At 38.6% G+C, this 13,046-nt stretch overlaps 1 protein-coding gene and 1 non-coding gene across 3 annotated transcripts in view; one reads left to right on the top strand and one right to left on the bottom strand.

Moving 5' to 3' along the window:
- Positions 1-13,046, bottom strand: part of ITPR2 (inositol 1,4,5-trisphosphate receptor type 2) — a 604,865-nt gene that overhangs the window by 123,612 nt on the left and 468,207 nt on the right. For both annotated transcript variants that reach the window (XM_004006770.5, XM_060413298.1), the window contains exons 46-48: positions 7,876-7,983; positions 2,903-3,095; positions 224-349 (exon numbers count right to left, since the gene is read on the bottom strand). In XM_004006770.5, coding sequence (XP_004006819.2) covers positions 224-349; positions 2,903-3,095; positions 7,876-7,983 — 427 coding nt within the window. The remainder of the gene's footprint in view (positions 1-223; positions 350-2,902; positions 3,096-7,875; positions 7,984-13,046) is intronic.
- TRNAW-CCA (transfer RNA tryptophan (anticodon CCA)) lies at positions 12,522-12,595 on the top strand. The gene has a single exon. It is a non-coding gene; the product is annotated as a tRNA-Trp (tRNA).

Below are 13,046 nucleotides of genomic sequence, written 5' to 3'. Positions count from 1 at the left end.
AATATAGCTCTTCTGTATATGAATTTCTTGAAAAATATTTATATTGACCATCATTTTCTGCCTATTCTACTTATGATCATTCTGTTTCCAGTGAATAAAGAAAAGCTATTTAACAAGAATGAAATTGTTGTAACTGGGGAGATCTAAATAGTTAAGGCGTGCATCAAAAGTATTGTTTTTAGACTCTAACATACTTATCATTTAAAGACAGACAAGCACTTACCTTCATCTCCATCATCCCCAAATGGGTAGAAGAGAGCCACAGCTAAGTTGATGAACACAGCCAGGTTGAAGGAGATGCTCCCCCAAAGAGAAATATGCCTTGAGAACCAGAACAGGGCAGGATTACCTGGTGAGAAAGAGGCATGGTGGGACAGAAAAGAAAATGAATTTTGATTTCAATACCAGAGCCCTACTGAAATAACATCTTCCTAAATGCATTTTTGCAAACTACTATAAAAGCATACATAAACAAACATTTAATGCAACTTAGTTTAGAATATTTATCATCAATACCATAAAGGAGTTTTCCATTTGATTCCTTCTTTTCTTTAGCCAGTTTACACCTAAGCTATTGTAGAAGGGTGAGTAATTCTGCAACTGCTAATTCTGGTCAGAAAAGATGACTCTGGGTTAATTCTCTTTAATATATCCCTAGAGCAGGTTGGGCGAAGGCAGTTTAGCAGTCACCTGGGGCCCCTTTTAATGGAATGGTATACACTGCTGTGTAATTTAGTAATATCAATTAATTGGTCTCACTTCCCTGTCTTAAAGTAAAATAAAACCCTCACCCTTTGCACAGATGTATCTCTGGTGAGAGTTTCAAATCACAGTCCCAGTTACCTGAAACTCTGAAACTTAATAGCATGGCATAGCACTGCTTACTGAGAACTAGTGATTTATAATATTACCTAGGTTTTAAACCTTTATGCTTCCCAAGAAGTTGTTGGGTTTGCAACAGCAAAAGTGAAAGATACAACAAAAACTACCAATAAGTGGGAGAGGTTTTGCTGAATATTTTCAGAAGTGGGATTCTGTATCTGTCACCAGAAATGAACTGATAGATGCATCTACTGAATAAAATTTACATAAGCCAAAACTCAGTTTCTTTCACCTCTCCTAAAAAACCGAACAGACAGGTCATGCATACAAGTTTGTCACACAACATATTCAGGTCTTGTCCACTGTCTAACTCTTAATAGTTTAACATTAGGTTTAAAACATTAAGAGTCAACTGAGGGGAAAAGCCATCTAAATTTTCAAATAGAAATTTTAAGCTTTTCAAAGTATGTTCTGAGAATTCCAATCTCAAATCTGCTGCTTACTTATAAACTACACTTCCCTTCAGTACATCTTGTTTTCTTTCTCTTGGAATAGAGCATTCCAGCACCGGAGTAGGCTATGATTAGCTACGGCATTTAGTTGACTAATGTGTCATAAATTGTAAGCATTTGCATTTTCATCATTCCTGAATTAGGAGTCCTCATTTAAAAAGCAGAATATTAAGACAAAATTAGAAGATGTTGATACATACATTTGTAACAACAAATCCATCAAATGAATTAGATTCTGTCTAAAACCTCATCATAAGCTACTTCCAAATTTTAAAAGTAAACTGTACACTGGAAATTATTTTAAGGATTTTTTTGACAAATGACAAAATATTTATCTCAAAAACACAGACCCCACAAGCACTAGCTCATTATCCAATTTACTTTTTGTCAGGAATAAAACGAATGATTTTCAAATTGAGTTTCTGTTATGTACTCTGAATACCTAAGTTTCTCTGAATTCCATAAGGTTCTTCATGGGAAAGTCTATGGGAGAGTAATTTTTTTTTCTCCAAGTATCCTGCTAAGAAAGTCTGACAATGCATGCTACAATCTTTATTCAAGGATGTTATGTCTCAAGCTCAACCAAATTCATAAACCATAATCACTGACGTTCCCAGGAAACTAAAATGATGCAACACTGTTGAACAGAAGTATTGAGAACATATGCCTGTTGTCTGGAAAATCTCTCCAACAGTCAGAAAAGACCTAATCAAAAGTTTTACCCCAACGATTTTTATTAAAAACTCATGATATTTCTCATCTGGGAAAGTAAAGTTTATTTTAGAATTGAAAAAATTTTAAATCCTTTTGTGGTCTTATTAAAAAACTTTTTAAAACGTATTGGAGTGTAGTTAATTAACAAGGTTGTGTTGATTTCAGGTGTACAGCAAAGTGATTCAGTTATCCATATACATGTATCTATTCTTTTTCAGATTATTTTCCCATTTTGGTTGTTACATATTTCCAAATAGACTTAAACCTGAGAAATAAGTAAGGGGAACTATAAGATGGTAACTTTTAAGAGTTACATTATAAGCTTGCCTGGTTTGAATACAAGTGTCACACAATTTTTACTTCGACTTGGCAAGATTCAGATATGTTGAAAAAAGGAATGAGTTCCAGAGAAAACACTCAACAGTCTACCTGATCGTAAGATCACAGATACAAGAGGACAGGCATGTCTATGCCAGGATCTCTCCACTCCATTCACTGATTGTTAAGGCCGATCAAGGCCTATTCATGGACTTCAAACCTGCAGCTGCTCCACAGCTGAAACCCACAGCTGCAATCTTGGATGTCATAATATTTGTAAAACTATAGGATCAGCACTAAAAGATGATCTAATTAGTCAGAACCTTCTATGTTTCTTAAGCCACAGGTGTCTTGGCTCCAACTGCAGACAGAGCTTACATGCTTAAGCTTATAAGTGATTTCAGTAACATCAGATGGCAAGAATTTAAGAGCCAATTGAAACGAACCCTGTCATGTATCCCAAAGTACTGGTGTATCTATCGTTATGCTCAAAACATTTTCATTATGCTCAGATCATTTTGGTTCAATGAACTTACTCCTGATTTTCTTCTGCCACTTCATCTCATTGTAGAGATCTTCAGTTTGCTGGAAAAAGTCATTCACTTTACTTCCCTGCTCATCCCTCTCTGTGGTGTTGAATACGCGACACTTGGATTCTCGCGTGAGGTATTCACATATATTGGGGACAGGAAACACTATTTGCTCCATTGTCCTGTCATGCCGAACGATCTGAAAAACATTAATTTGCATTTGTTTTAAGCTTTGGAGAATCTTAGACGACTTTCTGCTTTTAGCATGGCTTCAATAACGATACTTTATGAATTCAGCTATGAAAAAACATGCCAACTTGAAATATCTGAAATAGTCCTGTATATTATTCTCTTTAAATGAGAGAAATTAATCAGACTAATCTATCATCAGTATTATACTATACTGTAAATAACAAAAACCAAAATCTTTCTCAATTAACATTAAACTCTGGCCACCCATTTTTATCTTCATGAAGTACATCAGACAGCTAAGAGGGTCTTCACTGGGAAGTGTCTGGCTATGTAACCTTAAGCACAGCACTTGTTATATTTTTATCCTGCTCTTAGCCTATTCTTCCTAAAAATGGCTACTGGGGAACAAATGACATATATAACATAATGTGCCCTGCATTCTACAGAGAAAAATGTTTTATGTCATTAAAATGTTTTCCTGATAATGGCAAACATATTTTTATGTGTAACTCATTCAAGCATACACTCAGATGTGAATATTTGTTGTTTTGAACTTCTCTAATTTGGTATTGGTAACAGTTTGTTGTTTAGTTGCTGAGTCATATCTGACTCTTTGTGACCCCCTGGACTCTGTCCATGGCGTTCTCAAGCAAGAATTCAGGAGTGGGTTGCCATTTCCTTCTCTAGGGGATCTTCCTAGACCAGGGAGCAGACCTGCATCTCCTGCACCGGCAGGTGCACTAGGCCACCTGGGAAGCCCTGATCACAGTTTAGCTTTAGACAGAAAAACAAGTTAAATGATTTCATACGGAGTCCCTATGTCACAAGGGTTCATGCAGACTGCCTGTCAAGGTTCACACTGATGTGCTCTGCCTAGCCCTCAAGAATTAATCAGAAATTAGTCTAAGCTAAAAGAGTCATTCTCTCTCCCTGTGCTACTGACTGGTATGGTCATGAGCACTTGGCCTATTTCTGGAAAATGAGGGATAAGGAGAAATATCCTGGGGCTAGAGGTGCTCTCAAGGGAGATTTTCCTTCTAGAAAAGACAGAAGCCACATGAGACAAACAAAAGATCAAATATACAACACACCAGCTCTTTTTCATCAGTACCCTCTTTCTCCCTGCTTAGAAAACAAGGGTGATAATGCTACTTGAAATTCGGGCAGCCATTTTGCAACCATGAGGTGAGACAGCACCCACACAATAAGAAAGACTTAGCTGAAAATATGGAAAAGGTCTGAGTGTTTGATGAGATCACTGCATCATTGAATCAATTATAGAACTACTGGTACCTCCAGACTTCCCATTATGAGGGAAAATCAAATATTTTTATTGTTTAAAAACTATTAGCCTGGTATTTTGTTACTTGTAATTGAAACTATCCTAAATGATATGTTATATATACAAACCACATACTAGAATACTATCATAAAACAAAGAAGAAATCTGTAGTGGTAGATAAAAATTCTTGGAACATAGGTTAAAAAAATCAGTCATACAAAATAAAAATTGGAAGTATTTGGTATGGTAAGCAACTACATGGGAAAAAATGGTTTACTGGTTCAAATAGTGCCAAACATTAAAAAAAAAAATTCTCCAGATGCATTTAAGAAATAATGTCCTGATGACTATAAGCCAAGCTTTTCAGCCCCTTTGTGACATGTTATGTTTGATCCTGGTTGTTACATTTCACAAGGGACACTGACAGACTGGAGGGAGTACTGAAAGAGATGGGGATGTGTTAACAGCAAAAAGCCAAAAAAGGGATGCTTTTTTCAATACACTTATACCACACATGCTTATTCAGGCCTTAGGTGAGGAGTCCTGGGAAATTCAAAGTGAAAAAGCATGAACCCCAATCTATAAAGGCTTGCAATTTTGTAATTACGATGGCACCTCAAATGTCTGAACCAAGCTATCATGGTGACAGGGGAGCAAACAGTCTGAACAGCAGGCAAACATGAAAGTGGGCTGGATTGTGTGTGTTATCAAAAAATAATTTTCTAATTATTAGCTATTCCAAATCAGATGTTTCCTCCTGAAGTAGTGAGATGGCTGTCACAGGAAGAATTTAAAGCCGAAACAGGATCTTTGCAAAGAAATTCCTCCTTGGACTGGTGAACAGACTAGGTAACCCGTAAGGTCCTTGCTATTTCCCAGGGTCTTTAAGCCTATAATATACAGACAAACTATTATTTGCAACAATATTTATTATTCTGAGGCTATGCTTCAAGATTTGGACTGTGAAAAAGGCTAAGCGCCAAAGACTTGATGCTTTTGAACTGCGGTGTTGGAGAAGACTCTTGAGAGTCCCTTGGACTGCAAGGAGATCCAACCAGTCCATTCTGAAGGAGATCAGTCCTGGGATTTCTTTGGAAGGAATGATGCTAAAGCTGAAGCTCCAGTACTTTGGCCACCTCATGCGAAGAGGTGACTCATTGGAAAAGACTCTGATGCTGGGAGGGATTGGGGGCAGGAGGAGAAGGGGACGACCGAGGATGAGATGGCTGGATGGCATCACGGACTCGATGAACGTGAGTCTGAGTGAACTCTGGGAGTTGGTGATGGACAGGGAGGCCTGGTGTGCTGCGATTCATGGGGTCGCAAAGAGTTGGACACGACTGAGCGACTGAACTGAACTGAACTGATGCTTCAAGAACAGTGTTCAGTACTGAAATAAAAGGGTGATTAAGAGCAGTCCCTGCCTCAAGTAGGGGGCCAGTGACCCAGAAGAACCTAACAGTATTCCAACATGATACCTTAAAAAAACAGAATGATCAAAATGCCTGTGGGAGTATAGTGGGATAAAATAAATGAATGCAGAGGTGATATAAGCTGGTCTTTGAATAAGCACGAGGTTGGTCAACATGAAGAGTTTAGATCATCAGTCCAGATTATTCCTTTGAACCCCTAACTTCTATATCCAGCTTCATGCATTCCTCAAGTCACCTCAAATTCAATTTATCCAAGAATCAACAAATGACCTTCCAGAACATTTTAACTGCCAAAGTTAGGATCCTTGTGCATAACACCAATTTCTGTCCATTTATTCAAACCAGAAGCCCAGGGGGCATCCTTTCCCCAGTGTTTCCCTCACCTTACATGCAGAATCCAACACCAAGCATCAAGCCCTGTGTATATGTATATGTGTGTGATGTAACATACAGTGTCTCTATTTCCTCCAATCTGTCATCTTCAATACCACCATCTCTCTCTTTTCTATCTTCCTATCTCATCTACTTGCTTCCCTTGCCTCATTCCCTTTTCCAGTGCTTTCTCCAAACAGCAATTTGAATAATCTTTGAAAAGAATCTTTTCCTTTCCTATGTTCTTTCTCTTTCCCTTCATTCAATTCTACCTGGAATTCCATGCCCAAATTTTAGTAGAAAGAAACCTCTACTCGATCCTTTAATATATATTTTATGACAACCTTCTTTGTGAAATCTACCCTGAAATACCCCAGGCACAGTTAAACACTATTTTCTCTAAATATCCTTTGTTTATACAATTACTATACAGAATGATATTCTCTATGTATATGTAACTGGTAGAGAGTAAAGGCTCAGTAAACATTTATAGAATGTATGTATTCACAGCTAAATCTCTTCTCACCACTGAGACCCCACAGAAGTCTAACTCCAACCGCAGTCCCCAGTTCTTACAGAGAGGTATTAATTCAACCCCTACCTCTGGCCCACCGGCTATTTCATCTATTCCTCATATTCTCTTCTAATTACTAACCTTGTTCTTTGGCCTCTGGGACCTTAAATAGAAACTTGGTGGTTTGATGATCTATTTGCATCAATTTATCTGGCTTCTCAGACCCTAAGCACTTGAGATAGTAAGCAATGTTTTTGCTGTGGGTGCAAAAACCCCAGCTCGTGGGTTGCACTAGGTCAAGTCTCCCACCAAAGCTATTAATGTTCATAAATGTGAGCAAGGGATCCACTTTGCAACACAAGGTAATAATGATCATTATTGCAAAGGTTTGGCAACAGTAAACAAGAAGGTACAGTGATTATGTACCCTGAGAGTTAACAGCAGTAATGCCATTGTGCACTCTTCTAAAAACTAAAAAATATCTGCCGAAGTGGATGAATGCATGAATGTAAATTACCTTGACAGGCATCAACTATTCTATTCACTTCTGCCTGATCATCTCTGCCAACCAGTGTCAAAATGATACCATAGCTAGTAAATGACAGCCAGATGGTTCTCACAACACATAATGATTACGGCCATGTTGATCCACACCTCCAAAACTGCCACCAGCCCTTAAGTAAGGGCTCATTTATGGGGGCGGGGTCAACTGCTGCAGACTGAAATGGAAACTGTTAAGCCATTTCAAGTCCATGCTATCAATATGAAAACTTTACTAGTGCCTTCCGTTTTTCCCACCCTTCTGTACACTTTCTTACACAGAGAGCTCTTCTTTAATAAGCCTTCCACAGTTTTTTAAAAGAAACAATTTCTTGAATGATAGAATCTATTATAATAATCCTGTCTCTAAAATATCTTCCAGGACCAAAAGAAAATAAAAACAACTTTATTATTTACAAAAGAGAATTTACATGGAGTTCAGGTCAAAAAAGAAAGACAATTTTGAAAGATGTGCACATTGATTTCTTATAGGCCACCCCTCACATCTCCTCTTTTGGTATATATGTTGACACTTTGGCAGTTTACATCACTCAATTCTACGTCATTGTTCAAGGAAACAATTATAAAAATGGTCTGAAAGAGAAAGCAAACATATCTTTTCACAGTTGGGCCCACTGATGGTTACCTCAATCTGTGCGGTATGGTTTGCATAATACTTCAAGGCTTCATCACCATCATCTGGATCGGATCCTGGTTTGAGCATCTGCTGTAAAAGTTTGTTGTGGCGGGCCAACTAAGGGAAAAAGTGAGAAAAATGTTTTAGTTCTTTTTTCCCCTCTTTACTGAGGACAGATTTTGAAAACACTTTACTACTTTAATACAGAACTTCACAGTTCTGGGACTAATGGCAATTAATTCCATTTCAGGAGAGGATGTCTATCTGAAAGGCATAAACAGTGACATCACTATAGCAATCTTGCATTTTTATTTGGTGATATAGGTTCTTAGCAAGGGCTTCCGACGTGCCACAGTGGTAAATGCAGGAGACACAGGTTTCATCCCTGGGTGGGAAAATCTCCTGGAGTAGGAATGGCAACCCACTCCAGTGTTCTTGCCTGGAAAATTCCATGGACAGAGGAGCCTGGTGGGCTACAATCCATGGGGTTGCAAGGAGTCAGACATGACTGACAGTGCATGAATTCATGCATGTTTTTAGCAGATGACCATGTCTTGCTCAGAGTAGGTATTCAGTTGCTATTGTTGATTAACTATACATCTTCAATAAATGTATAATCGTGCCAAGAAGAAGAAAAGCCCACAATGATATATAATTGACATTCCTTATAATAAATTTCGGAGAAGGCAATGGCACCCCACTCCAGTACTCTTGCTGGGAAAATCCCGTGGAAGGAGGAGCCTGGTAGGCTGCAGTCCATGGGGTCGCCAAGAGTCGGACACGACTGAGCGACTTCACTTTCACTTTTCACGCATTGGAGAAGGAAATGGCAACCCACTCCAGTGTTCTTGCCTGGAGAATCCCAGGGACGGGGGAGCCTGGTGGGCTGCCGTCTATGGGGTCGCACAGAGTCGGACACAACTGAAGTGACTTAGGAGCATAATAAATTTAGACTACATGTACACATAAAATAACTTGATGAATACTGTGATAGTTCAGTGGGTAGTGGTACCAATATAAATGGCAGCTTCTTAATGCACATAAATAGGTATCTATATTTCCTATAGCATCTAATCAAAGCTCTATAATTAGCAGTTTGTACTAAAATCCTATGCTTCTGCATAGTCAGATGTCAAAATTGCAGTTTTATGAGTACAGAGCTCAGTTTTATTAAAATTGAAACCAAAGATTTAAAACACAAAAATTTCATTATAAATTATCTTAGATGGTTGTCAATAGAACAAATGTTTTTCTCTCATTTGAATGTCAGTGGCATTTGTTAGCCAGTTCTCTCACTTTGTGGATAACTAATACATATTGCCTTCAAATAGCTCTTTTATGGTTGTCTTGAACAATCTCTAAAAACCTCACAATGTCTTTAACCTTTCAGATTTTCTATTAAGCCCTAAGTTCCCTGAGGGCTTCTGGTAACAAAAACTGTGACATATAATTATTTTATTCCTAGCACCATTCCTACCTCTTACTCTGTGCCAGACACTATCCTAAACATTTAGGTACATGAATGCATGTGAACCTAGTAAGAAATCCTGGGGTAAGCACTATTACCCCATTTTACAGACAGGAAAACTGAGGCACAGAATATTTAAGGAACTTGTCTATGAGAACATAGCTCTCGAGCTAATGATAGCTCCAGTATTGAACTCAGGCAGCGTGGTTCCAGAATCAATACTCTCATCAACATGAAAGAGCAATAGATAAGTGTTTGTATTATTCATTAAATGTTATTATAAATTATGGGTGTGAAGAATAGTAATAAATTTTAAACAACAATCCTGAATCTATGAAACTAAATAAATATCATCCTTGTTAGTGATAATTTGGTAAGTTATATATTTATTACATTGATGCTCCTCATTTTATTAAACTATTATTTTAGAATTGGCTTTCGGGGATATTTATAAATCACTCAAGAAAGCCATTCCTATTTTATATTTATATTTAATTTTTGACTGAAATGTGAATTATACAGATTTTATTACAAACCATAGTCATAAAACTTGTTGTGACTTGCAGGTGTTTCTAAACTCTAAATGAATTTCAAAGGATAAAATTATGGTAATCATTTAGGCACATTAGCATATGTTCTAGGAAATGGCCAGTTCTCGAAGGCATGAACTGGCATGATTTGTTTATCGACTGGATCTGAGGCATGATAGAAAGAGCGGAGTTAAGGATGGACTCCAAAATTATTGACCTGAGCAAGTGAAAGTCTAGAAATGCCCTTTACTAAGGAAAAATGGAGAAGCATAATTTAGGGGGTCAGTATTTGGACTTTGGTTTTGGACACAGAAAGCTTCAGATATCATTCAAAAGGAAAGAGTGAGCAGGCTCTTTGCTCTGTGTCGGGAATTCTAGGCAGGGGTTGGGGATGGAGCTATATGGTAGGCATCATCAATATATGGCTGATATTTAAAACCATGACCCTTGAAGAGATTAGCTGCCGTAAGCTTAGCCAGAGAAAGGAGACCTAAGGAACTCTGGCAGAGGTTAGAAAGATGAGAGGCACCAGCAAAGGAGGCTGGGAAAGTTGAGCCAGTGAAGTAGGAACAAAGCCAGTGAAATCGGGTCTCCTGGCAGCCAAAAGAAGAAAGAACTTCAAAAACAGAGGGCATGATCATCTGTATCACATCAGATGAGGACAGGGAAGTGGTCACTGGGGTTACCAACTTGGAAGTCGTGGTAACCTTCACAGTGGCAGTTCAGGCAGTAGTGGACACCAATGTCTAGTCGTAGTGAGTTTAAATAAGAATGAGAGGAGAGGAAGTACAAACGACAAGTGTAGGCAGATCCTGAAGACTGCAGCTGTTAGGGGAGCCAAGAAATAGGGTGGTAGCTAGAGAAAGGGAATTACAATGAGAGTTGCCATTAATGAGACTGTGGTTTTGCTGGGTTAACAACATGCAAAAAAAAAAAAAAAAGAGAGAGAGAGAGGGGGGGGTGGAATTTAAGAGTCTGTGCAAGGAATGTATATGGGACCATGGAATCTCAGCTGAATAAGGAAGGAAATGAAGCCAGGAGGAGTGATGAAAAAGTGACAGGATCAACAAATTGTAGCTTCTAATGTGGTTTTTAAAATGTGTTGGGAGTTTGGTGCAAGGTAGGAAGCGCTAGTCAGAGTGAGATACTTGAAATGGAGCTGACTGACAGAGAGCAGGGAGCAGTGATCAGTCAGGACCAGGTCTCAGGCGTGTCTATAGTCCAATCTCTATCTCCTACCTCCCACACCTCCACATCACCCTGGTCCCAGTCTCCATCTCCTCTCGCCTGGAATTCTGCAATAGCCTCATAACTGTCTCCTGGCTCCACCTTTGTCTTCTAGATATCACCTTACTCCAAGACCAGAGTCCTTTCAATCAGATCATGCCTCTTTTCTGTCCCAAATCCTCTGATGGCTGTCGTCTCATCTCGAGTCAGAGCCCAGTCCTTACTGTGGCCATGAAGGATGACGGAACGTGACCCTGCTCCCTCTATGGACTCCTCTCTGCCACCCTCCCCAAGTCCAGCCACACTGGGCTCCTGGCTGTTCCTTCAGCCTGAGAAGCGTGTTCCTGTCTCAGGGTTTTGGCAGATGTGGCTCCCTTCGCCTAGATTCTCCTCCTCTGGATTCCTACATGGCTTGCTCCCTCAGCTACTTCGGGACTCCTTTCAAATACTATCTTATCAATGACTATGCTTTCAGAGGCCACCTTATTCACCTCTCCCAACACATCTAATCCCTTTTCTGCTTTGTTTTTCTTCATAGCACGCACTATGACATACCATATTTTATCACTGATCTATTAGCTATCTCCCCCCAGAGAATGTAAGCACATGCTCTCAGAGGAAATGGGTTTACCTCTGTTTTGTTCATCGCTGTATTTTCAAGGCTTAGAACAGTATCTGGTACATAGCAGATGCTCAGTACATACCTTTTAAAAATCAACTGAATGTCAGTCTTTAAATCTTAAATTATGGATAGCTTCCCAAGGTGAGACACTAACATGAATGATTTCTTTTCAATTTATTAAAACGCTTCATTTTTTTTTCTTCTCCAGTCTTTCTATTTTTAAATTGCCATAGAGTTAATTTACAATGTTGTGTTACTTTCAAGTGTACAGGAAAGTGATTCAATTATGTGTATACATATAAATGTATATTCTTTTAAGAGTTTTTTCCATTATAGGTTATTACAAGATACTGAGTTATTTTGACCTGTGCTTTTTTTAAAAAAATCTATCTTTTTTTAAAAAAAAATCTATTTTATATATAGTACTGTGCAGCTCTTAATCCCCAATTCCTCATTTGTCTTTCCCCCCAACCCTTGCTATCCCCTTTGATAACCATAAATTTATTTTTTCTGTCTGAAAGTCTATTTCTTTTTTGTAAATAAGCTCATTTGTAAAAGAAATGAAAAGATTTTATGTCTTTATAGGCACTCTATAGTGTCAAAATTGCTATAATTATTTTAAGAAACCACTAATGCTATTTTATATGATATAATCAATAGTACAAATCTATACAAATAATTTTTATTTCATCCAGAGCAACAGAAATATGGTAGGACCTCTCTCTCCTTCAGTCTTAATGAAATGCTTTGTTTCATTTGTCTTGTTTGATTGCAGATAAGAGGCACCCTAAAAGGCACGTCAGAGGCTTCCCTGATGGTCTAGTGGTTAAGACGCCAGTGCTTCCAATGCAGGGAGCCTAGGTTTGATCCCTGGTCAGGGAACCAGATCTTGCATGTCGCAACTAAGAGTTTGCATGCTACAGCTAAAGATCCTGCATGCCTCAATGCAGACTGAAAATCCCACGTGCTGCAACTAGGACCCAGCACAGTCAAATAAGTAAAAACATTAAAAAGACACTTTAAGAAAATGCCTAGGCCTCCTTTCACATGTTCAAACATTTATTTTACCTTTATTCACAATATGTAAGTAATCTATATAACTCCTGGAAAATTTGAAATATATATATATGCTGCTGCTGCTGCTAAGTCACTTCAGTCGTGTCCGACTCTACATATATATACTAAAAGACTGATTTATTTATATCTGTGGCTGAGCTGGGTCTTTGTTGCCGCACGGACTTTTCTCTAGCTGTAGCAAGCAGGTGCTACCCTAGTTGCAGTGCACGGGCTTCTCACTGCAGTGGCTTCTCTGTGGAGCGCGGGCTCCAGGGTG

The sequence above is a fragment of the Ovis aries genome, chromosome 3 (assembly GCF_016772045.2).
Source record: "Ovis aries strain OAR_USU_Benz2616 breed Rambouillet chromosome 3, ARS-UI_Ramb_v3.0, whole genome shotgun sequence".
Lineage (NCBI taxonomy): Eukaryota > Metazoa > Chordata > Mammalia > Artiodactyla > Bovidae > Ovis > Ovis aries.
The sequence above is the reverse complement of the archived record's forward strand: the minus strand, read 5'-3'. Positions and strand labels throughout refer to the sequence as shown.